This window comes from Hetaerina americana, unplaced genomic scaffold, assembly GCF_022747635.1.
Source record: "Hetaerina americana unplaced genomic scaffold, ioHetAmer1.1.p SCAF_7, whole genome shotgun sequence".
NCBI lineage: Eukaryota > Metazoa > Arthropoda > Insecta > Odonata > Calopterygidae > Hetaerina > Hetaerina americana.
This window is the reverse complement of record NW_027287316.1, coordinates 73,513,096-73,540,414: the sequence shown is the minus strand read 5'-3', so window position 1 is coordinate 73,540,414 and position 27,319 is coordinate 73,513,096. Positions and strand designations below refer to the sequence as shown.

General features: G+C 36.8%; 1 protein-coding gene across 3 annotated transcripts in view; it reads left to right on the top strand.

Moving 5' to 3' along the window:
- The window catches only part of qtc (GRIP domain-containing protein quick-to-court), a 194,233-nt gene extending 168,165 nt beyond the window's left edge, over positions 1–26,068 (top strand). For 2 of the 3 annotated variants that reach the window (XM_071595025.1, XM_071595026.1), the window contains 7 exons: positions 880–1,090; positions 4,094–4,257; positions 5,976–6,592; positions 7,493–7,679; positions 8,388–8,483; positions 12,975–13,106; positions 23,219–26,068. In XM_071595025.1, coding sequence (XP_071451126.1) covers positions 880–1,090; positions 4,094–4,257; positions 5,976–6,592; positions 7,493–7,679; positions 8,388–8,483; positions 12,975–13,106; positions 23,219–23,482 — 1,671 coding nt within the window. In that variant the 3' untranslated portion in view covers positions 23,483–26,068. The remainder of the gene's footprint in view (positions 1–879; positions 1,091–4,093; positions 4,258–5,975; positions 6,593–7,492; positions 7,680–8,387; positions 8,484–12,974; positions 13,107–23,218) is intronic. The other variant, XM_071595027.1, reaches the window with a different exon arrangement.
- Positions 26,069–27,319: the final 1,251 nt, after the last annotated feature.

Here is a 27,319-nt window from a genome sequence, read left to right as displayed (position 1 = left end):
CCCAAAATAAATGTGGTCAGTTCATTCCTTTTCTCTCTAACCTATTCTTACTCTTTCTGGTGGTCATCACCAGTCCTTGGATCAGTATGAGGTGGCTTGAGACTTGATTCTATCAATTGACCTCCTCCTTTCGGAGAACGTTAGGCAAATGAGGTTCGGGGAGGAAAAGAATAGCCCTGTTGGTCGCAATGTGGGACGGAAAGATGTGGAATCGAACAAGGGTTTATCTTAGTGTCGGGCGGCAGGTTGGGTTTTGTTGTGAGATGGTAAGAAATGCAACTGTGTTCTGTGTTTCCATCCAAATTAACTAGAAACTGTAGACTACCATAAAATAATAATGTGAATATTATATTTCTCAGTTATAAATCTGAAGGTTGGTTTGTTATGTTAGAGTTCACCCAGTACTAAGCTCGATGGGATGTGGAATTCACACATCAGGGTAGGGGAACTAGTTGCTTTCCCTGTGTCTGTTATGGTTTCCCAGGAAGTTCTAGTACCCAAAACATTGCACAGCTTGGGTGAAGCTGAGCTTGCCCAGGGGCGTCCCCTGGAATCAAGCTCTTTGGTCAATAGCCCACTGCCCAACCCACTGGACTACTACCCCGTCTCCCCCTCTCTCTCTCTCACACGCAAATGCACCCACAAATCCTGCTTTGTTTCCTGTTGTTGATACTTTCATGTTAAGTGTCTTCCTTTAAGTCTTTGTTCAATGAGCCATATCAAGTCTTATGTCTCCGTTTATTTATTTTTTTACATTGAGTACTATTTGTAAAAGGCAATGTTAAGGTCAGCTCGGCCGTTTGTGGATTGATTGTTATGTAACAAAGTTCAATAGCGGCATCTGCACCAATTGACCCCTCTTCCCTGTTTCCCTTCCAGTCGTTTGCAGGTGGCATGCCCTTCCGCCACCAGCCGGACATGTCCCTCCCACACTCGGCCCGGGCAAGGACGCCACTGGGAATGTACCTAGGGGCGGCCGCCGAGGAGTCCATGGCCCAAGATCCTCAACCGCTGGGTGATGATGTAGATTCTCTCCGGAGCTTTGGTGCTAGCAGCATCTGCAGCAGCGTCGCATCCGTGGACCGCTGGGGTGAGTGGAATATTTTGGGCCACTCGTTGGCTAAAAATATGGATATTTAATGAATTCCTCAAATGAAATTATTTACTCACCCTCCGGGATGCGCACGTACAGGTATGTCACCTGTATGTGTGAATCCACATTGAGACCTTGGTTGAGAATAAATACTTTTACTTGTGGGGAAAATATATAAAAATTGCATGAATTTCTCTCAATTTAATCCAAATATTTGTAATTTGGACTTCTGAGTGTTGAGTATGGCTGAATCCAAATGCACTGAATAATGCTGATGTCTTGATCAAGAAAAGCATGGATAAGAGTGGAGTTATCAAATGATTAGATGAGGGAATATCGAATGGTTTGAGAAGAAGGGGTAGGTTGAGAATGTCGTGGAAAAATGAGTCTCATAATTTTGTGTGAGTAAAACCTGCTTATGCAAGGGGTGATGCTAATTGTCGACTAAATATGGTCATTTAGGGGTCCTGATGAATGGGTGTTGATAGTAAAAATAGGAGCGATTTGATGAGGAATGGCTGGGTCTTTAAAGAATATGAATTGGTTGCCCTGGTAATGAACAAGGCTTATCTTGTGGGCTTCACTCTAGCCATAATATTGAGAAGAAAATGGGTTGACCAAGAAAGTCATGAATGGACATGTTCAAAGAGATTTTGAATGTAAGAACATGGGTGAAATAGTGTGTGTGGCAAATGAAGCTAGCAAGGATATGGGCAATATGGAAAAAACCATTAAAAGGGAGAGAAAATAAAATTAGACTTTTTTTTATTTAACTGTCCCTACTTCAGAGAGGTATGTGGAGAGGGTTATACTACCTTGATCAAAAATTTCCCGGAATTTATTCAGAAAATTAAAAATACAAGTTTATTCATCTAAATCTATATTGTCCCCTTCAAAGTAATCCCCATCGACTGCAACACACTTATGCCAGCGCTTGATCCAATCCTCGAAACATTTTTTATATTCGGTTTTCGGTATGTCCATCAGTGCTTCCTGCGATTTTTCCATTACTTCCTCTCGGCTGCTAAAACGCGTTCCCCGTAATGGTTTTTTAACTCGATTGAACAGAAAGAAGTCACAGGGAGCCAAATCAGGTGAATTCGGTGGCTGTTGGATGGTATTTGTTGCATTTTTCGTCAAAAAATTACGAATAATGATAGCACTGTGCGACGGTGCGTTATCATGGTGCAAAATCCACGAGTTTTCTGCCCACATTTCTGGTCTCTTTCGGCGAATTGCTTCACGCAAACGTCTCATAACGCCCAAATAATACTCTTTGTTTACTGTCTGGCCTTCTGGCAAAAATTCATGATGCACTACACCGTTGTAATCCATGAAAACCGTCAGCATTGCCTTCTTTTTTGACTGAAAACGACGTGGTTTTTTTGGTCTCGGCTCATTTGGTGAACGCCATTCACTTGCCTGATGTCTGGATTGCGTGTCGTACTCATAAACCCACGTCTCGTCTCCAGTAATGATCCTTTTGATGAATGTGGGATCGGATTCAGCCTCGCAAATCATGTCTTTTGCGACGTCAACACGGTCTCTTTTTTGCATGAAATTGAGGTCTTTTGGCACCAACTTTGCTGCTACACGACGGAAACCCAAATCATTAACCACAATGTCTTGGGCGGATCCATAGGCAATGTTCAAGTCCTCCGCTATTTCTCTGATGGTTAATTTGCGGTTATTGACCAACATTTCTTTTACTTTATCAATTTTTTCACCGACTTTCGATGTCGATGGTCTGCCACTGCGTTCATCATCTTCGATTGACTCACGACCACTTCTGAACCGCTCGTGCCACTGGTAAACGACCGTTTTTTTTAGAGAATCGTTGCCGAAACACTTTTCCAACATTTCCAACGTCCGTGCGCCACTAAATCCGTTTTTTACGCAAAATTTAATACAAGTTCGTTGTTGCAAATTTAAATCCATTTCTGCAATTGTAAAAAATCGCCAACACACACAGAGATAGATGTACTCTTGGCTACGTAACTTTTGCAAATGTCAAGTTATGACACTAAGATTTAAAGGGAATATCAACAACAGATGTAACAATTTAACAAAAAAAAACAGAACTCAAATCGGAACGATGGGAGCGCCACACGGTGGTTATTCCGGGAAATTTTTGATCAAGGTAGTATATTTTTGTATCAAGAGTTCAATGCGAATCGGTGGTGTCATTTTCCATGTCGAACATCATTACACATTAACATCAAATCATTGAATTTCCATTGGGGCTTGACAATTTGGCATCATTTTACCACATCATGATGTAATCAGTGTAATTTTTGGGGCCCCATCAGCCAGGAGAAAGGTTGAACCATGCCCTGTCCTCAAACCCTTGTTCTCTTACCACTGGATTACTGATGATCTCACAAATTTCTGATGCACTCCACAATTTCAGCCTACCTAAAATGAGGGCTGAAAGGGATTGCCCTTTTTTAAAAATAGAAGTGTCAAATGAATTCATAATTATTAATGAGCCAGTTAGTTTGTTTTTCTCCCTCCTTCCCTTCTAGATTTATACCCACCAGGGCTGATGAATGAAACAGCACTGAATAAATTTCAGTTGTATTAAGATTATTAGAGAGGTAGAGTGTTAGACTACCCCTCTTTTTTTGCATTAGAAATAATAGAAGGGCATTAATCTTAAGATACAAGAGCTGCACCTTTCATTTGACTGTTTCTGGAGTTAAAGTTGTCTCCACTCCCATACCAGTCTATAAACTTAGATATTTCAGTGCTTAAAAGTGACTTTAAGCAAATTCAGTTCAGTCAAGGCCTTTCCGCTATAAATGAGGCAGTATATACTATTTTAGGGAAATTAGTTGCAGCATTTTTAATTTCTGTAAGGATTATGACAATTATGTATAGCCAAGACACTGGCTGGACAGGAAATCGGACCCAATTCAGTCTGAACATTTTTGTTTCGTCTCAAGTCTTTTGCAAAAGAGGTGGAGATGTTAATTTTTTTCCTGCTTTACTTACTTTCAGGTATCACGCCAATAGGTCATCCTGGTCACTTTGCTAAGAATGGAACTACATACAGTGGTCGGCAAAAGAAGTATGTCATGCATTGTTCTCCACACTTAGAGGGAAGTGAGGAAACATACTTGACTCCAACTCAAAGGGCTGTCAGGCAAATCCGTAAACTTAAGGTAAGGACATAATCACATTATGTCTAGGTTTTAGTGTCTTGTTAAAATGTCTAGATTTTATGATTACATATTGGGGTGAATCTTCAAGTTAATTTGCAAGTCCTCTGGAAACAGGTTGAAATAAGTATGGAAGTACTAAATGAAATCTTTTGAACTGTAATAAAATGATGAGCATTTCTATGATTGTTTTGCATAAATAGAATGTGTGTGTGCAAAATACAAAAACTCATGGGATGGCTTGTTTCTTTGAAAAAATGGGTGACTCAAGCGTGCTAAATTTCAGGGACAGTTTTTCCAGGTAAATTATTTCAAAACTATAAGCATATTTTTAACCAAAAATTTGATAAACTTAAAAAAATTTTCAGAAGTTAAATGGGTCTCAGTTTTAATATCTACCATCCTGAACTTGATTTGCTGAAACTATCGTCACATGAGTTACTCTTTCAAATCACCTCTGCTCTTTCAGATCATAGATGTAATTTTCTAATGTGATTTTCAGAATTTTCTCAAGTGTAATTCTTTCCATAGAACTTGGAATGATTGAAATCCTCAGAGGCTAATTTCTCCCGGATAATTATCTCACATGGGCTACAAAAAGAATGTATACTTGACCATGTATGGACATATTCATCCAAAATTATATTTTAGATGTTTTAATGGATTGGTTGACAATTTATTGTTCTAGGGCTTGTCCAATAAGAATAATTGCATGAACACGAAGTCTTTGCTTGGTATTTGAAAAATGAATTTTTAACAGCTGCATGACATGCTAGTGGCAAAAGGAAGAGAACAAAAATGTGTGTCTAACTGGCTATAGTTCAAATACAAATCACTGTATACATTTTATGATAAAATGTTTCTTTTTATATATTGTACATGTATTACGGTGGGTACATATTACACAAAAAAGCTGATCACACTCTGATGAAGAAACTTATAATATGCAGTTTCATTTTCACAAATAGCATAATCAATTCAAAGAAACTGCAGGAGATGCTGCGACAATAACTTGTAATACAGTCATCTGCTAAATGTGCATTATAATGCCACAATTTCAGAGTATTGAAATCATTTGCCTTGACTGAGATTCGAACCTGGGTTCTTCGATAACTGGCAGAATATTTTAACCAGTTAAGATGCTGAGGCATCCTCTTATTTTGATTTGTTGATTCTTCCCATAACATCCTCTTACGCTCCACAATTTTGGGGACTTTAAAGGAACAAGATGTTGTGACAAAATACCATACATACAATGTCACAGGCATTCATAGTTGTTGTAGTTGTGCGCTAAGTGCCACAGTCCACAAGGTTAAAGCCAACTTAAAAACACGATGACCAGACATCAAGGGACCCGGATTGGAATCCTGGGTAAGGCAAATGATTTTTGTACTCTGAAATTATTGCATTGTGATATTATCAGTTTTGATCAGATACAAGGAATGAAGCTGTTGTTGCAGTGTTTATTTCCACAATTTGGTTTTGAGAAAATTGAATGATGCACTACGTTTTAAGGAAGGAGTTTCAGAATTTAATGGAGATTATTTGATATGATGACTTGGAGAATAAAAAAAAAGTCAGGATTCAATTGAGTGAAATGAATCAGGTTCAAGGAATCACTATAAAAAATTTCTAACCTCAGGGTCCATGTCGATGGCCTGTGATGCATTCATTGTCTGTGCTAAATTTTTACATATATTTTCCTGTCTGTACCACCACAGGTTGTCCTGCACCAGGCCAAGAAAGAAATAGAGCAGAGGGATGCTGAAATCATTCAGCTGAAAAAGGAACTGATGGAGTTGAGGCACGAAACCAGCCGTAATGAGTGCAATCGCAGGAGCCAAGAGGGTTCGTCATCGCATCATGACGAAGACATGGCCATGGTCTACCTGGGAAGTGAGTCAGGCGACTACAGTGACAGGCATGATGACGTGGAAGTCTTAGTTGGTGTCCTCGCAGACATGGATCGGGTCCTCGAGGATGACGATGCCATCCGCTTGGCCAATCGCCAAGCAGAGGAGAGGCTTGGCAGAATGAGCAACCATGACCCACCCTCATCCCTTGCCGACTCGGGTCACTATGAAGACCTTGTCTCCTCCTCTAGCGTGCAGTCAAAAGAGTCCTTGAGGCTCTCGCCTGGGGGTGAAGAAGACTTCATGGGTGGGAAAACACTGTTGGAGGAGGAGCCCGAGGAAGTGGTCAGGGTGAGGGGGGAGGAGATGGAAGAGGAACTCCATAGGGAGAGGAGGAGGAGTGCCCAGGCCATCGTCGATCTCAAGGAGAGCCACAGGCTGGAGATGAAAGCTCTCACAGACAAGTTGAATGAAGCAGAAGAAAGGTGAAGTTGGATAAAAATGCTTGGACTCTATTTAACCTGTTGTTCTTTTAAAACCAGTTAATTCTGCTCTAATTTCTCTGAATTGACATTTAATGATAATGTTCACCCTATTATGACCCTTTATACACATTGTAGAATCACAACTTGTTGGGTGAAGCATAAAGAAAAAAATGAATAAACCAAAAATGAGAAAAAAATAAGTATCTTCCAAGTATGTAAATACATAAAATAGCCAATAGATTCAATTTCATAATGGATAGAATATTATATGCAAAAATATTTTGTGTGATAACCATATTGGGATCCCTCCCTACCCTACTACTTGGCAAGACAACACTACGGTGGACTGACTTGAGTCTCGTTGCTGCTAGGATTCAATCTTCTCATGCTCAAGTCCATATAGTTAGTTATCGAAATGGTTTCCCTTTTGCTTCTTTAGCTGTGTTTTTTACTTGATAGAGTAACTTAAATGGCTGTCCCACATGGGTCATACATGCCAGCATAGTCAGGCAGGGCTTTGCAGCCACCTCACAGAGGAACAGACCTTTACTTTCCTCTTAATTTATGATCAATTATCTTCATGGGTCATTGCAATGTACAAACATTTCAACTGTGTCAAAATGCCAAAGTTAAAAAACTCTGTATCAGAGTGAATAATGAACTATCAGTTATGGTGCCTAGCAATCCAACTATACGTTCCAATTAAGTGTTTATTTCTTATCAGGAAAATATGAGAAAGGTTAGGAAAAAGACAGCTGAACAATCATGGAGAAAATCAGAAAAAGTTTGGAATTGAATACAAGAAATCAGAGGCTATCTTGAAGCCTGCTGCAGGATAGAATTATGTACGAAAAGTTTGCATAACATCATTATAAATATCTATTTTTTTTCTGCTTTCAGAGCTGAACAATTGAGAAATGAGTTACAGCATTGGCAGTCCATTGCCAAGTCAGCCGAGAAAGTGAATGAAGATGCACAGAAAGCCAAAGAATTGGCTGAGCAGAAAGATAAAGAGAGGCAAGAGGCACTCCTTCTCAAGATGTACCTTAAGGGCCAGGAAGCAGCTCGATTTGAGCATGCAGACCAGGTATTTCATTGCTGTCACTTTTCCATGGACATTTATTGACAAATAAACTCCTGGGAACTACGTGAAATTATTGATATTCATTGGACATAAATATTAATTTTATGCATGGTCTAAAATGTAAACCTTTTAATGGCTAAAAATAAGTGATGGCTCCAAGAAAAATGATTTTATCGCCACTCAATTAAATTATTAGACTTTAATAATTAACAGGACAAATAGTACAGAAGTATAGAACAGATCAATATACATATTAGAGCAGTACCATCTTTGTCAAAGGATATCATAATGAGAAGTCATAAAACACTTATAAAAATATTACATACATAAACTTGTAATGCACACCTAAAATATAAATCAAAATCTACAATGACATCCCAATTTTAGCATTTTTTTCATAGTATCCAAGCCTTTGTATGCAAATGTGGTAAGCTCCATTGTATTGCGTATTTCGTTGTTAGTAGTTATCTTTGACCTAACCTGACCGTTGCCACCAGGAAATTTGCCTAATTGCAACGTAATTGTGTAAATAAATAAATAAATTGCACAAAATCATTCATCAGCTTATCATTGAGAATGTAATTAAACAAGTACATATATTTACTTCTGTCAGTTAAGAATGTCTTGAGCGTCTTCCCCGATGGATTACTTCATTCATGACAAATTTATTATGTATTCTGATGCATATTGCATTTTCTTTACTCTGTGAAGGTTTTGGAGTTTGCGCACAAAGCACCCAGCAGGGTTGCTGTACCTGAATTGCTTCAGCAGTTACAGGACACTGAAGCCAAATTAGAAGAAATGAAGGTATGTACGTTGGAGATTTTTTTTGTAATACTGGAGGGAGATTTTTAATTATATAAGTAAGCTTAATTTTGGAAACAGTGCTTCTTGACAACTTTTGCATTAGTAAATACCTAAGTACATATATAGAATGAGCTTATTGTATGCTAAGTTTTTGATTAAATAGTTAGTTAAGAAAATGTTTGAATCACATTTTATTCATAATTAAAATATGTACTGGACTTCATTGCGTCTAGGTGTATAATGATTTGTATAAAATATTTTATTTATTCCATCCAAAAACATATTCTTTTTGAGGAGGATAGTTGTATTTTAATTTAGTTTCTTTAAAAGCTCAATAACTTTTCAAAATACTATATTTTTTGTTGTTTTATTAATCAACTATGGCTCAATCCAGTACCGTGAACAAACTTGGTTAATCCCTGACATTTTGGCCATTCAAATCATTATTATGGAAACAAAATGAAGTAGACAACATGAGATCAATCACCAAAATGTAATTCTCTATTTTTAGAGTTTTATTATAATTTCAAGGACTCCTCGGTGATGTGTAAATTTTTACTGAGCATAATGTATCCTCTTTGCCCTTGCTGGTTTGTGCAAGAGTTCACAGTTTATATGTTGGAACAACAATCACACAGACTTAGTACGTATAAATTAAATCCAGCAATGTATCAGATGATTATATTGCTGTGAGTATCAGTTTTATCATAACAACTTATTACAGAATATTCCCTCTGAAAAATGCAGTCAGAGATACGACAAACTGCAGCATCCTGAAGCAGTCTAAATTAATATGAACTTTGGTGTATATCCATCCACATGAACCCAAACTTGTTTTGTGCATTTGCTAACTCTTCATCTGCAGTAATATAGAATGATCGTCAAGTGTGATGTTTAATGATACTTGGATTGATCCAGCTATAAATATTTCTACTTTAATCATAACAGATGGACAAGAAACCTAAGTACATTAAAACTTGTCAGTCAAAATGTGTTTAATCAAACTTGTGTTTTCCTGACATTGCATCTCAATTTCCATTAAAATGGTTTGGCTTTCAATCTTGTGAATTTGCATTCAGAGCAAGGTAATTCTCTTGATTTCACTCTATAGACTAATCTTCTAAACATTTGTGCATGTTAGCTTTTTTGACATTAACATTAATAACATGGGGGGGAAGCATTTTAATAACCTTATGACATGGTAGCCACACACATACACACAACCTTCTTGTGGTTGAACTCTTTGAGGAAAATAGCTTTCAGTGTACATATCCATCAATTTAGGCATGGTGAGGATTTTCAGCAGCTGAAGAGTGAAGAGAGGACAAATGAACAATTTCAAAAAGTCCCTCTCTGCAGTGATCTCCATCTCTCTTCCAGAATGTCCCGGGATTGAATTTAAAATGCTACTCTAACATTCACAATTGCACAATGCATGAATGAATGGTTAAAGTGAGCGAATTCTATTGAGAGGTGGACTGTGTCAAATGTATTTTGTTATGTTCCGCAGTTAGGAATTCATTCTTGAATCATGGCACAGCTCATGAAGTACTGCTTCAGCTACAATGACAAAAACAACTCCAGCTTGTTTGGCTGTTCTGATTACAACATCGTGTTAGGATCTTCAGTCTTTCTTTCAATCAGCACTCAAGTGATTGACTTCAAGATGGTGCCTTCAGTTATTCAAGTTGTGAACAGCTTGTCTATTGCATTGGCTTTCTTTTCTGCAGGCCCAGATTCAAATCCTGAGCAGTGGCAGAATTTTCAGTGGCATTCTGAATCCTACTTAGAATTATGATGTCTTTATTTCAATGAATTTGACACATTGAAATTGTACCATAACTCTTGATTAATTTCACCTAATTAATCAAACGCACTTTACCTACTTAAAGGAAAAATGCTACCTATCTTTGACATGAAAGGTTATCTACCCTGAAAAGGTAGATGTATGTAATAGAATAGAAATTTTTTCCAGTTTAGCTCTTAAATGGGGGTGTTTATATTAATGGTGGTTTATATTAGGACAATTAAGGTGTAAGTGGCACCATTATGATGCCGGAGGGATATGATGTGAGGAATGATATGTCTCTGGCGTTGATTTTATTGCTCCAAAATTTAGTGCAGAAACATCATCACTGGAGAGGGAGCGTTGTTAGGAAATATCCTCAGCATTTGTTTATCCAGCATAAATACAGGTACATAACTATTTGGAGCATTTTTATTATTTGCAGTTTATATTTCAAATCATACAGCATTTACTGTGGATGATTGGAAAATCACGGTCAGGTAACATGTCTCATGCTTGAAAATGTGATGATAGTCATTTCCAAATGAAAGACAGCTTATCTAGTACAAAAGTTTTTATATTGCGCTCCAGTACAGGTTGCATTTGAAAAAGCAGTTAATTTTTATAGTTGGTTAAAAAATATTGTTAGATACATATTTGTCAGGCATGATATAATTGTTTTATAAATGCCATAAATAATCAGAAAATGTATTGTTATAGCTGCAGGTTGTAACATTATTTTTTTTGTTAATTAATCTTTGAATGAGCCTAACTGAAGTGCAAGTGTGTGGTCTCTTCAGGATAGTCAATGAATTTTTCCAGTTATAAAAGATCTCATTGTCGCTTTTTATATTTTTAGGCATGAACCTGTTTACTTAGATGACAATGAGATGTTTTATTTTGCAACATGACTGTCGATAAATATTTATTCCTTTGGGTTTTCAAACATCTTGATGTTAGCTTGAAGATGCACTTGACACTGCATGTGCATTTCTTTAATTTTGCTTTTCATGATTAATTTGTAAAATATTGTTGCTTAAACATTCTTCGAGATTCTGGGAGTTGAAAGAAAAGGTTAAAGAGCAACCTTTACTTATCCGTATAAAATATTTTTGACAAAAACTCTCTCCAAGAATCCACCATTTTGTCCACTGAACTAGTTCAAGGCATAATGAAATTTTGTGGGTGTGTACGTCCTTGGACCTGATTATTAACTTACTGTTTCCTCAAGCAGAGCCCAGTGTTACTGTTGGGAGGTACCCATGAAGATCAGTTGCAATGTTAATCTGTTACCTGTCTCCTGTGCTTTTCATGGTATGTGTTATTGGTGCCATGTCTCAGGATTGGGGATTTAAAATTTTTTGTGTTTTGAAATGGCAGATAAGTGTAAAAAATTATAATTGAATATGTTTTCATCGTAATTTATAACTTCATCTCTTTTCATGCCTTGTCAAAATCCCATAAACATTGTATGTATCTTTTTGTCCGCTTACTTTTTGTTCATGTTTCTTGTGTGGTTAATCTCATTTGGGATTAAGGTCATAAAACTCTCAATCCAGTTATATTTTTGTTTCCTGCAATCTTTACAGCAATTTATAATAAATTCACTAGGATACTATAGTTGAAAGAATCTATTTTGACGGTATGATAGTCATTTTGGCTTCTGTTTTTCTCATAATGAATTGAATTTGTGGCAGTTAATGCATCATGTGGAATACTTTAACCACATTTTCTGAAATAGGTACTAGCCATTGTTGAAAGAATTATGATTTCAAGAGGTATTTACTCGAACAGCTTCTTGGCTCGTTTAAGTTTATTAGCGGAAAATTTATTTCTTTTATATTTGTTGTTTGGCCAGATATTTGAAAGGATAGTGTAATATAGTGAATTATTTCAAACATGTGCACTTAAGTAAGTCTCTTCATCTGTAAATGCTAGAATTTTTCAAAAGATTTAATGCATTCAGATAGGCCTAATTGATTGTTAGCTAAACAGTTAAATCATTATTTCATGATGAGAGAGATCTGACCAAACCAATAAAACCAGAAAAGCATGAGCCTGATTCTGACTGGAGATTCATATAACTGGAGATTTTTCATATTTTGTGCCCTAGTTGCCCACTACTTTTACTAACCACTGCTATTTATACATTCCAAAATTGGCCAGAAGATTATGCTATTGCCTGTTGGCTTCAATTTTTTTTCCGATACATATAAGGTAGTCTTATCATATTTGATGGCTGCAGTAGAAGAAAAAAATCATGTTTTGAATGTTCGAGTAAATACAATGTATTGAATTAATATTATTCATTGTTGGCATTGGTTTTTTTTTGACATTCCTCATAAATGACCTTCTGGGATAATGTTTTTGCTGTTAATGTGTACCATGTCATGTGCAAACCTCCAGTTTTGTTTGTTGATTGCCTTTTAATTTTTGGGTATCACATGTGGCTATCGTTTCATGTATCTCACACAGCCTCATCAGCACTCATGAACACAAACAGTCTTGCCTTTGTTTTCTCTGTCATTGTTTTTCCCCATTCAGGTAAGATATTTTTGAAAGAATGTCATGATTATAAAAGCATTCTGCTCACAAGCATGTAGTGAAGGATTGTTTTTAAGGATGAAGTGATAAGTTCCATGAAAGCAATTAACGTGAACATCACTATCTTTTCCTTCACTTCTTTCAATTGTTGGGGATAAAAGTTCACGACTCTGATGGATAAGGAACCTCCAACCCTCCGGCCTAGCCCCTGCTCAGTTCGTCCGATTGTTAACTCTAAGCACTTACTCAGCGCGTCCCAAGCCATAACCCTGTGGAATCTTGGCAGGAGGAAGGTCGGTATTTCCCAGTAGTGGCAATGGCCCTCTGATTTTTACTTTCTTGGATGCCATTGATGTAATGAATGATATGTATGTTTTGCACAAACCGAATCTGTAAACAACTTGGGAGAGACATTTAGTAGCCATACATGCTGTCAAACAGAACACCATTCTTCATTTCTGTCACAACAATTGATCATTTTCCATTTTGGCTTTCTTTTATATTTACAGCTTACAGGTTCTGCTATGCTTTTTGTTAAAATGGGATATGGTTTTTTTGTTATTTTTTTGCTGAATGGTATATTTCTTGAGCTACATTATGCAATTGCTTTTATGGATGGAATTACTGTTTTTTATAGATGTTGGAAAGTTTTTCAGACTTTCTTGATTTTCAGATCTGCATTTGAGCAAAATTAGTTCTTATTTGAAAATAATCTTTTCATTTTTTTACTGCATGTGCAAAAAGCTGATATGTATGTTTAAACTGAATTTTTTTTTTGCACTTGAAGAAAAGTTTAACATTTTCCCTGAATTACTAAAATATTTCCATAGTTAATACTTAATGCTGAATTTGAAAAAAAAACCTTTAAAAGGAAGGTGGAAGTAAAAGTAATAATTTTAAATATGTTAACTTTGCTTTTTTGCCATGATCATTGTGTTCCCTAAATTGTATTATTGCATAAATGTACTAATTTTTTGCTGGTGTCTTTGCATGTTTTTTTTATTTCATCCTTTTAACCACAATAATCCAGGGAAAATAATCTCAGTTATGTTTAATGCAAGCATGTTTCTTCAGAAAATATGATGCATATTCCAAGGGCATTCATCGCACTTAGGCAGGCGAATAGGATGGTATTTTGTTGCTTTAGGTGTTGGCAAAAATTTTAATTTTATCTATGGTAGTTATTCATCATTTTGGTGAAGGTAAAAATATCCACATGGATATACATATTTCAGATATGCCAAGAAATTTACAAAAAGTTCATCTCAAAGAAATAACAACAAGAATACATAATCTTGTTGTTTTTTATTTGTAGGAGGGTAAGAATTTTTATTTCATTGTTACTGAACTTTGCTTTTCACTAATCTGGGTATTAATGAGAAGCCTTCTGAGAGTGTGGCTTCCAATCAAACGGAATTCAGCTTCAGCAGTGACTAATAGATGTACTATTAGACAGCCATAATATCCCTTAAAATCTGGCTGCTGAATATGTGGGTGTTATATCTAAAACAAATCATTGTTCAGGGATTTGTCCCTAATGGTAATTACCCCTGATGTGCATTAGAGGAAGCTTTGCTCAGGAGTGGATCCAGAGAGAACTAACTATTAGTGGAGAAGGACTTATAATTTTATCATGGGTATGAACAAAAGTACTCTATATACATGCGCACACACAACAGCACTGCCGTCGTCATGACGACAGTATATGTATTATTATTAGGCAAAATACCGGTTAAGGTAGGTTTTTTTGGATGGACACAGCTGTGTCCCAATAATGCCTCTAAAAATTATATATGTATAACCATGATTACAGTTATCAACCCGAAGGTCGGTTTGGTAGGTAATGGTAGAGTTCACCCAGTACTAAGCCCAACCACATGTGAAATTCACACATCAGGGTAGGGGGGCAGTTCCTTTCCTTGTGCCAGTTATCGTTTCCCAGGAAGATCTGGTTCCCGAAAAATCATATACTTGGGTGAAGCTGCAGGTGCCCAGAGAGACTTACCCGGGAATCGAACCCGGGACCTTCTGGTCAGTAGTCCAACGCTCTACCTCCTGGACTACTGCGACCCACCAATTGATATATATTTACATATAAAATAAAATAGTGGTAGGTAGAGGTGACCTGGTGAAGTGAACAGTCATAATGTTCAGCAGTTCTTATTAAGTTTTGCCTCTTGGAATCTCACATGTTTATTGGTTTGTTGGCATGATTGTCTTTGGGATTTCATTCATTTTCTCAATATTTGCTCTCCTTGCATTTAATATTAATTAATATGCATGGCCTTTCTAGTGAACTGCATGGATTTTATGGGGTGCTAATTGAAAATAATATAGTCTAATGACTTATAAGACTCGGACATTTGCTGCTGAGCAGAAGTAGAAAACAACAGGTCACATAAAGTTATTTTATCTATTGGTAATGAAATAAAATTGCTAAATGGAGTTTAAAGTTACGAATTAATTTTGCATTGGGCTGAAGGTTTTCAAAGATTATATCAGCGGCTGAATGCAAAAAAATGTTATGGATAACCTGCTATTGTTATTCTATATTTCATTATTATAATTGCATTGTTACAGAAAACTCTTAAGAGTAATGAAAGTGATATGTGTCCTGATGGAATTGTCTACAAGAGTATGCATGCCTCACCCCTAAAATTCATTTCAAGGCTCAACTTTGTAAAATCACATCATGAGGAATTGGAAAATCTTTATAGTTTTCACCAAACTTAATTGCAGAAAATATTGGGGATAAGATTAAATGGTAAATTGAAATGACTGAGACATTTTAAAGAGTTTTTGAGATCATTCAACTATTTGTTGTCCTTCTAATGCCTGCTGAAGAGACAAATGTGAAGTCATAGAAACATCTTCCGATATTAAACAAAGAAATCGATTTAAGGACCAATGCCTCTTACTAGCAATAAATTACAGCTACTGAGTAAACCTGGTAAAGCCACAGAGGTATTGTGAAACATTGATGATATGATGAGTGAATTTTTCTTGGGTTTCTAACTGGGCCACCAAATTTTACATGGAATAAAAAAAAACCTTTGCTAAAATAGATATGAATAAAATCATATCTTGTTGGCCTGAAAAATGTACTTTTATTGCCTGAATCTCGAGAATCCAAGAAGATGGGTGCGGTTAAGGCGCAAATATTCACCATTGCTATTTAGATCTATTCCAGGAGAAATAATTCCAACCATTATGCCAGTGACCAATTAAGTAATGAATACAAGCCCATTTAGAACAACAGAAAGAAGACAAGAATAACAGTCACCATTGATAATGGTTGTTGGGAGCATATGGGGTACCTTAGACAATAAAATGACTATCATGATGGTCGATACCAGCTGATAGTATGTAATATAGCCGTTTTCCCATTTAGTAATCAGCATCCGTGATAATGAGGAACAAGTTGAACCTCATAACATTGATAGAAATTAAAAATTAAACCTGGTAGGAAAATGTGAGAAAACTTTATTCAGTTTATTCTCTGGGAAAGCACCTGAATCTTCTTTTTTGTAATGTTATATTAAAATGGAAAAATCATAGAAAATTGATCCATTTGTGAATTTCCCTTAAAAATACAATATGGCCAAATTTGAGACATTTCTCATGTGTGCTCATTCATTAGTTCACTTTACAGGAGTATCTTTTTGTGATATGTGTGGAATTTTAGATGAGAAATGTGCAATTGAAAAGCCTTGGGAAAATTTTGATGTGAAACATTAAATGACTTATGGAAAATGAAAAAGAAAAATATTCCTAGAAATCGACATTTTTAAGGCAGTATTTTAGTTCTCGATGATGAAGTTAGTGCCAAAATGCCCTTCTGTTGAATTTTCATTTGGTGTCACTTTCTTTCCTTCACTTCTCCTCCCCTCAGCAAGTGATCCTATTAAATAGTGGCTGATTGTGATTGAAGATATTTTTAAGATAAGTTTTCATTGGCTGAAATAAAAAATGCCAATTCCAAATCATGCCAAAATGACAAAGTTTAGCTTCAACATTAAAGATGACATGGCATCGTAGTTTGAAAATAACTTGAGTTATGTTCCTAATGCAAGAGGAAAGCCACACCCTGAAAAAAATTCAAAAAGGCCATCACCTAGAGTGCAGTTAGTCACTTGACAGTTTGAAAAGGCATCAAATAAATGGCATGAGTAATCCAAGCGGATATTTCCCATTCAATGACTTGATACCTAATTTAATATTCAGTTTAATCTGAAAAGGGGCACCATGCAGAATTCAAGAAATGCAAATTTGCCTGGTTTAGGAAAAATGGTTGAGTAGTCAAGTGTTGTCCAGAATATGAAATATGGAGCACTCATTGAGGTCCCGTGTAGATTTCCATCTTTACTACCTATTTTTTCTCCTGTGTTGAATGTTCTGTGATGTGCCTCAAGTTAGTAAATGACCTTTTGATAATGATGATATGTATTAAAGGAGTATAGAATTGAGCTCAATGGCAAGATTGGATTTGAATGGTAACGGGAAAATAGTTATATTAATAAAGTTAGATTTTAAATGATTAAATCACAAGTCCTACGTACATATTTGTCATATTCTTAATACTCTTTCCTTATAGGAGACGAAAAATGTTATTTTCTTGTTTCGAAACTTGACTCTTTTCTTAATTTCTTCCAAACTACTTTGTCCTTGGATATACACTTCCTTTGTCACTGCCTCATTAATATGTTTCATGCATGCTGCTGTTCATAAGGCATTTAAAAATTCCATGTTGTGAGAGTCTTTCAACAGCATTCACCCATGAATTTCTCTGTCTATCCATCTCTAAATTGAATGACCATATGGCTTAAGAGCAGGCAATTGTTAATTAAAATAAACTTGTTCAGGGGTTAGTGGTTTCAAAGAGATTATGCTTTCTTCTGTTTGTATCCTCCATGTGTACAAAGCACAACTTTAATTTAGGATAAGTTATTACAAACGTAAGCATAGAAAATGGGAGTGAAGTATTTTGGTAGTCTTGGTTATTGGCTGTAGATATCAACATTGCATATGTGTGTTTGCTTTTTTTACATCTTGGTAGCCCATTGTTCATTGTAGGTGTTAAACTGGTAGTGCTGCATACTCTTTAGATCGTCACGTAATTCATGTTTTTATTTGTTAAATATTTCAAAATAATGAGCATAAGCAAAAGTTCAGCACCCGAGCAAAAGTTCCTATTTTGGAAATGGCTCTAATGCTGGACAAAGTGTTACATTTTAAGAAAAAATGCCAAATTTAGAACCAATCTATGCCTAACTACAAGATAAATAATCTTATGTATTTGTCTGAAACAGCATCCACAAGCTCTCAGACCTTAATTGTCCATGGACATCCACATCTGTGGAGGTATTAAGCAAAAGTTACCTTATTATATTTTACCTTCAGGTTTATATTGGTTTTTCATTATTTATTTGTATTATCCCTCCCCGGACTACAACCTTGATGTGGTGGAAGGGCTTGTGCGTTCCGATGACCCCTAGAGCTGTGCTGGCGGGAGTAATAAAAATTATTCCTGGTAGGGTCACCCATGCCAGATAGGTCGAAGGTTAGGAGCCAGACGAAAGGTAGTCCACACAGCGTCTGTTCCTCAGTGAGGCGGCTGTAATGGCGTCTGACCCCAGTGGGGCGGCCAGTAAGTGATGGTGTCATGTAAAAAACACTATTGAGGAAGGCAACGGGAAACCACCTCAATTATCATTCCCTAGAAAAATATGATGGACAATAGAGATATTTTGAGTCCTGGCAACCACGGGGCCCGGCCCAGTCGGCCGTGTGTCGTGCCCGGCAGCGGGGGAGGCAAGGCTTCTGCGGTCGTCATCCCACGAAACCCTTGCAAGGGAAAACCAGCAGCAGCAGGACAGAAGACGCAGGAGAAGAAGACCAAATTAGTTAGAATAGGAACGTGGAATGTTAGGACAATGATGAGGGCAGGGAAATTGGAGAATGTTAAGCGAGAGATGGAAAGGGGAAATATAGATATTTTAGGTCTATGCGAGGTGAGATGGAAAGATAGCGGGGATTACTGGAGTGATCAGTATAGAATAATATACAGCGGCGGTGACGAGAGCCAACGAGGGGTTGCCATAGTATTAAATGAAGAGGTAGGAAGAAGCGTAGTCAACATAGAGCAGGTAACGGATAGAATACTACTAGTGGAGATAAAAGCAGAACCGACGAACTTAGTTATTATTCAGGTATACATGCCACCGAGCAACCATAAGGAAGAAGAGGTCGATAGGATATACAATCAGTTAGAGGACATGATTGCGTGTGTTCCTGCGGGGAAACATTTGATAGTGATGGGGGATTTGAATGCGACGGTAGGCGAAGGAAGAGATGGTGATGAGGTGGGGGACGACGGTTTAGGCACGAGGAAGACCACGGGGAGAAAGCAGTTGAGTTCTGCAGGAGACAGGGGTTAGTCATCACCAACACTTGGTTTAGACACCACAAAAGACGCAGGTATACATGGAAAATGCCAGGTGACTCAGGAAGATATCAGCTAGATTATATCCTGGTTAGACACAGGTTTAGGAACAGTGTGATAAATTCCCACAGCTTCCCGGGAGCGGATGCGGACTCAGACCACAATTTAGTTGTTATGAAATGTAGCGTACGTTTCAAAAAGATAAGGCAGGGGCGGCGAGTTAGAAAATGGAATGTAGAAGCATTAAATGGGTTGAAAAGGAAGGAATACAAACAGGCGGTAGAGAAAATCATGGAGGATGGTAAAGGGCTTAGTACTATCAAAGAAAAATGGGAAATGATCAAGAAAGGGTTGTCTAAAGCCGCAAAAGACACTATTGGAACCGTTAACGCTAAAAGGACTAGGAAACCATGGATCACGGATGAGATGATTACTAAGATGGATGAGCGGCAAAAATGGAAGAATATAAATACAGAATTAGGCAAAATGAAGTACTGGTGGAAGGCTGGAGGAAGACGCAGTGCGAGGATATGGAAAGTCTGCAGAGGAAGGGTGAAATCGGTGCTCTGTACAGCAAAGTTAAATCGTTATCGGGAAGTAAGAAAGGAAGAGCTATGCTAACAGTTAGAGATAAGGCGGGTAAGGTAATAGTTGACGCAGGAAAGATCCAAGAGAGATGGAAGGAGTATATAGAAGAACTGTATAGTAAGGAACTCAGACCAACAAAGTTAGACATTGAAAAAGAAAATGACGTAGAGGAAGACAGCTTAGGTCCAGGCATACTAGACAATGAGATAGAAAGGGCATTAAGGGAGCTGAAACTAAATAAGGCCGTGGGGGTAGATAACATTCCGGTGGAACTTTTAAAATGCTTAGGAAAATGTGGGAGGAAGAGGCTACATGGGCTGATCCGTAATATTTATGAGGAGGGAATCTGGCCGGAAGACTTGGTGAGATCAGTTTTAGTTCCTATTCCGAAAAAGGTAAAGGCCACGTCATGTGAGGACTATAGGACAATTAGTTTGATATCCCACGCAGCTAAAGTTGTTCTCAGGATCATAAACAAAAGGATAGAGAGTAGGGCAAATGATTACTTAGGGGATGATCAGTTTGGGTTTAGGAAGGGGAGAGGTACGCGTGATGCCATTGCAGTAATGAGATTATTAATCGAGAGGAATATAGAACACAACCAGGAGGTATTTGCCTGTTTCGTAGAGTTCGAAAAAGCGTTTGATAGAGTAAATTGGGAAAAACTAATGAGTATATTGCAGAAAATAGGAATAGATTGGAGGGAAAGGAGGCTAATCCGCAACCTGTACTTGTCTCAGACTGCTCAGGTGCGGGTGGGAAACGGGGAGTCAGGATGGGCAGTGTTAGGAAGGGGTGTAAGGCAGGGTTGCCCATTATCACCGTTGCTGTTCAACCTGTATGCAGAGGAAATGATCAAAGAGGCATGGGAAGAACTCGAGGTAGGAATGAAAGTGGGCGGGGAATTTGTTAAATCAGTTAGGTTTGCTGATGACCAAGCTTTAGTTTGTCAGTCAGCCAATGGGCTGCAAGCATTGCTGAGTGAATTGGAATTTCAGTGCGACAGGTATGGGATGAGAATCAATAGTAATAAAACAAAGGTTATGCGATTTTCTAGAAAGGAAAAGGCCAAGCTTAACATTAAAATAGGAGGGCAAAAACTAGAGCAGGTAGAACAGTTTACGTATCTCGGTAGTGTTTTGGACCAACACGGTCAAAGTATTAGGGACGTAAGGAGAAGAATTGCGCTAGGCAAAGAGGCTTTCACAAGGAGGAGGGAGTTGATGACAGGGACTTTGAGTAAGGATGTTAAGAAAAGACTCGTAAAAACTTTGATATGGAGCGTAGCTATGTACGGTGCGGAAACGTGGTCATTGAAGCAGGAGGATAGACGTAGATTGGAGGCTTTTGAAATGTGGGCGTGGAGAAGAATGGAGAAGGTGAAATGGACAGAGAAGAAAACAAATGAGGAAGTACTTGGTATGGTGGGCGAAGAGAGGGGTTTGTTGGGAGCAATCCTATGGAGGCAGGAAAAGTGGATGAAGGGGGTGTTGACCGGCAGTGGGATGTTGAAGACTGTGATAGAGGGTAGAATGTTGGGCAAAAGAGGAAAGGGAAGGAACAGGATAGGAATGTTGGACGGGATGAAGGGAGGAAGAAGGTACTCAGAGATGAAGAGGGACCTGATATAGAGTAGGATGATGGATTTTGTGTTTTGTTAGGAGTAATGAAATATCTGTTTGGTGGTTAGTTGTGTCCATCCAAAAACCTACCTTAACCGGTAGATTACCTTAAAAAAAAAAAATTTGTATTATCGGTATTTTATAGTTGGAGGTAGGTTTTGAATGGACACAGACTGAACAGTGATACACTTATTTGCCTCTCCTGAAAAAATGACCACTTCCGTTTCATTATTTTTTCAGGGCATACTGTTGTTAACATTGGGATATATTTATATGTGTAATGATTTTGGAAAAATCTTATTTTATATAGTAAAAAAAATAAAAATACTGAACTGAAAAATATCAAATTGTATGCATAGGATCTTATGTGTGATCTATCGTTGCATGGAAAGTTTTTATTTCCTTTAATAGAGTTTAGTTCAAGTAATTGAGAAAAATTGTAGACCTTACTCCAGCACAAATTAGTTTAAAGAATCTTCTAAAATACAAACGAAATGTACATAAAGGAGAAGTCTCTCTTCCATGCCAAAAAATGAACTAATGCACTGTGTGTATTGAAATAGTTAAGGCTCTGTACATTTTCAGAAAAAAAATGCCAAAGTACAAGACAACCTGTAAAATACTTTAAACTTGATCTGCAATAAGGTTGGATTCCTTAGAGTATTTATATTATGAATGTATTCTGAAAAAATATTCCTAATTTCTCTTGATATAACCACTCCTGTACTTTCTGTTCAAGGATGATATAGTGAAGTTACAATACTTGAGTGTTCAAGCACATGCAGCCCTTAATCCTTTGGGTTTATTAGCCCCAGCCTTAATTTGACAACACATGCTGTAGTTTCTTATGAGGATAAGTAGTGCTGCATCTCAATTTTGCAAAATAGAAAGGAGTTGTTGTGATGGGTCCTTTGGATTTCTATTAAATACCAGTTGGCGAAATCCACTCAAGCAGCTTTTTGAAATCTATGAGATTTAGTGCCATCTCTGAATCTCTGCGTGCAAAGACATGAAAGAATTAAAAAAAAACATAGCATAATAATTCCTGTATTACTGCTAGAGTCACGGATGTCTGCTTCAGGGGTTCCCAAAGACTGATGTTAAAAAAAAGAGGAGGAATATTAACCTTACGGAGATGCTTGCCCTTGGAATGAATGCTATCATTTAAGTAAATTCAGTATGAGAGGTATTTCCGTGGATTAAAATACTCCCTTGAGTTCTTGTATTTCTATTGGACAGCTGAAATGAAATTAATCAATTACTAAGGCATTTGTATGTTAAATTGAACCATGGGAAATTCCACAACAGTAGCTTTGGTAGAGTGACCCTGGTGTGCACTCAAATGTGAGAGTTTCTCTGTACAAAAAAACCATCCTGTGACATTGTATGGGTATTTTTCCAGAACATCTCATTCATTTAAAGCCTTAGGAAATTGACTTCAAGGAGGACCCTTCTTTTGTAGCTTATTAATTGGCTAAATGACCTTGCTGAAAATTGAGAGGCTCTTGTGTCTGATTCTTGATCAAGGTAAATTATTTTTTTGCACTGTGAAATTCTCACAAATTCATTTTTATCCTCTTTATAATCCATTCACATCATTACTATAATCGTAATCCCATAGTGCTGATCGTCTTGCATGATTGTTAATGGCATATGAATTCTTTAGATCTAAAATATTATTGATTAGAGGAAATCATTTCATCTATAATATGCTCACTAACACTTCACTTTATTCCATTATAACCCATCTCAGGCCATGTACAGGTGTGCCTTGGCAGAGAACAAAAGAATTCAAAATCTGCAGAACAGCACCGATGCAGACTCTGTGAACTCCTCAAAAAGAGCCAATGATCCTACAATAACACTGCAATTTCTGAAGACAGCAGTGTATTATCTCCTCACAGACCGTGCAGAAAATACCTTGGATCACTTGAGTGCGATTGAAAGCATCTTGGGCTACTCTGAGCAAGAGAGGGCAGCTATCGAGAGAGCTAATCCAAGTCTATCAAGAAAGTGAAGTCTCTGCTTGCATTGTATCCTAGGGGGAGATACTATCTTATCCTATTGATCTGGCTGTGTTTCTCTGTAAATGTTTATATTAGTCCTCACCATTTCTTCAAAATCCATGTTAACTTCAGTTTCCTTTAATAATCCCAAAGCAACACACAAACAATCAAAATTTACTTGCCTCAAAGGCCACATTATGCTTAATTGAGATTATTATTGAAAAGTAAGGGGTACCTACTGAAAGTTGCATTATAATTTTTCTTAGCACAAAGCCTGAGCAATTTTGATGGTCACAGGATTAGTCAAATACCTGTCTATCATTTTCTTGAAGTTATTATACAATTATTCTATGAGAATTGTACCATCATAATTTGTTCACTTCAATTCTAATTTATTTCACTTAAATTTTCCATACTTTTTTGTAAAGTGGATGCCATAGCAGTCCATTTCAGCTAAGTGATTTTTGTATGTTCATACATTTTTTACTTCATGTAGATATTATATGTTTTTGTCATGCTGTTTTGTGGACAAGGTGTCACTTCAATTAATTTACTATCTTGCTCTGTGTGAATAGATTGCATAGCTCATAATGAAATATCATAAGAGCTTTTCCTGACCTATGAATGTGATTTGATGTTGACCAACATCACTAAATTATGTGAATACACATATGGGATTACTATACAATTTCTAAATGGAAGCTTTATACATATATAAATATATATGCAAGTTAATATGTTTTACAACTTAAAGTTTTTCCTTTAAGAGTGTGCTGTGGGGAAAAATGCCACGTTTAAACTGAAATTATTACAAGAGGCTGATATATTCAAAATTTTGAAGTTGTCTATAGGGTAATGTAATGAATTCAGTTTTTCTTAATTGTAATACATTATAAGATAATTTTAATAAATGTTTTGGTATATTTATTTATTTTCTGAGCTTATAGAACACTGGAACATTTTTTTTCAAATAACTCAGGCTTTTGGCTGATCATATGTATTTAGTGATCCTGTTTACTAGTTTGAGTTTTGAGTGTTTCTACTTATATGTACAAAGTGAGTGATGCAGGCTGTATAGATTCAATTCCTATCTAATTTATGTTCCCTTTGCATATGCTGCTTATAAAATTATGCAAACTCAGATGGCTTTGGTGAAATTAGGGTGTGTAAATGGTTTTACATTATATGGATTTTGTTGTTTGTCATTAAAAGGTAAGCTTGTCCGTGAATTTTACCATTTTTGTTCTAAAATGTTGAATTTTTTGGGAGTTGTTAGAGTGGCAGGTTGTTTTTTTTTTCATAATGAAATGTTTGTGGGCACCCAGCACATGTAGCACCCTTCATCCAGTTGGTTGACCTTTTAAAAGCCATTGAGGTCATCCAAATTAACTGACTAGTTAAAATTACACAATTGAATGCACATTGAAGCTCTTCATTTTTTCAAATTGATACCTTGCTTCCATGTATCCAAAGAAGTGTACATGGCCTATCCTTTATATGTCTTCACTTGGTGTAATATGGTAAGTCATTACATTATATGACTGAGTTTTATTTTTTTGAGTGTGTTCTGTGTATTGAGCAGATAAGATAAATTTTATCACAGTATGTAAATTTTAAAAAGTCTTTCTTTTCTTCTCTGTTAATGTAGCTTGTATGAAATATCTAAATGAATATTTACCGTGAATATCACTCTCTCTATATATATTGTCATTGAAAATGGCACGCTTATATTAAGAAATCTGGAATATTTAAAAATGCCTTTGGTGGAAAATCTAAAATTTGTTTTCATTATTTCAAATAAAGACTTAAGCCCTTAAGGAAATGGCCCATAACAATATTGTGTAGATTAGTGTGTGTCTTTTCATGATATAAACTGTGATGTGAACTCAATCTCATTGTACTCTCGTTTTTGTTTCTCAAGTTGTATCATTTAATGTTACTCAAAGTGTTAATCTTTACTGCATCATTTTGAAATTGTCATCACTCAACATTTTTAATGGTTTTGTTTGCCTAATGAAGTAAAACCATTCAGTGTATTATTGAAAAACAAGCTGCTGTTATCAATCTGTTACATTGGTTGCTAAAGTAATATTGAAGCATTAGTAGTTCATTTCAGATAGCTTTATACATTAATGATTTGCCAATAAAATATTATATAAAAAATGTCATAAAATTCAATCTGCATAAAAAATTTGTTGGTTAAACTCTCCTCATCCCCTCAGCACCTACATTTAAGATAATAGTTATTCCTTAGGTATGCTATCTGTTGTTCTGAGCTTATTATCCTGCAGTCTGATATGCTTGCTTAATAAATATTTCTATACATCCCTCATCTACATAATACCCTGCAAACCACCAGGAAAGTGTGTGGCATGGGTGCATTCACACCAGGCATGCATAGCACATGAACAGACAAAGTCTCACACTATGCATGAGAGACAACTACAGAAAGCCATTCCTATATGTAGATGAACTTGTGACATCATATCAGACTCAAAGGAATGCACATTGTACTACCACCACTTATAGTAAAATCATTTAATCAAGTAATATTTTTTTATTAAGTAATCTTAAGGTGGGTTTTAGATGGGCATAACTATCCGACAAATATTTTGTTTCTCCTAACAAAACACAACCCAACATCCCACTCTAAAAGTCCCTCTTCATCTCTGCGTACTTTCTTCATCCCATCCAACATCCTATTCCTGCATCCTTTCCTCCTTTGCCCAACATTCTCCCCTCTATTACAGTTTTCAGCATCCCACTGCCGATCAATATGCCCTTCATCCGTTTTTCCTGCCTCCATAGGATTTCTGCCAACAATCCCCTCTACTCGCCCACCATACTTAGCACCACCTCATTTGTTTACCTTTCTGTCCAATTCACCTTCCCTATCCTTCTCCACACCCACATTTCAAAAGCCTCCAATCTACGCCTATCCTCCTGCTTCAATGGCCACTTTTCCGCCCCGGACATAACTATGCTTCATATCAAAGTTTTGACAAGCCTTTTCTTAACATCCTTACTCAACTTCCCTGCCATCAGTTCCCTCCTCCTTGTGAAAGCCTCTTTGCTTAGTGGAATTCTTCTCCTTATGTCCCTACTAATTTGACCATTTTGATCCAAAACACTTCTGAGATAGATAAACTATTCTACCTACTCTAGTTTTTGCTCTCCTATTTTTATGTTAACCTTGATCTTTCTCTTTCTGGAAAATTGCATAACTTTGTTTTATTTATATTGATTCTCATCCCATATCTATAGCACTGAATTGCTAATTTACTCAGCAATGCTTGTAACCCCTTGGCTGACGGACAAACTAGAGCTTGGTCATCAGCAATCCTAACTGATTTTGCTAATTCCCTTCGAACTATCATGCTTATCTCTTAATTCTTTCCATGTGTCTTTCATCATTTCCTCCTCATATACCTTGAACAGCACCAGTGATAATGGACAACCCTGCCTTACACCTTCCTAACATGGCCCATCTGTACTCTCCATCTCCCACTTACACCAGAGTAGTCCGAGACATGTACAGGTTGCAGATTAGCCTCCAATCTATTCCTATTTTCTGCAATATATCCATTAGTTTTACTCAATTTACTTTGTCAAAAGCCTTTTTGAAATCTATGAAACAGGCTAAACTCTATGTGCTTCCTTCTGCCTCTCGTTTACATTCTTCCATTTCCCATGGTTTTTTTTCCTGTCCAATTAAAGGTTCCTCTAGTTTCTTTTGCGGCTTTTGATATCCCTTTTTTGATATATTTCAATATTTCTTAAATAGTACTCTGCTCTTTACCCTCATTCATGATTTTCTCTACAGGCTGTTGATACTCCTTCCTTGTCAA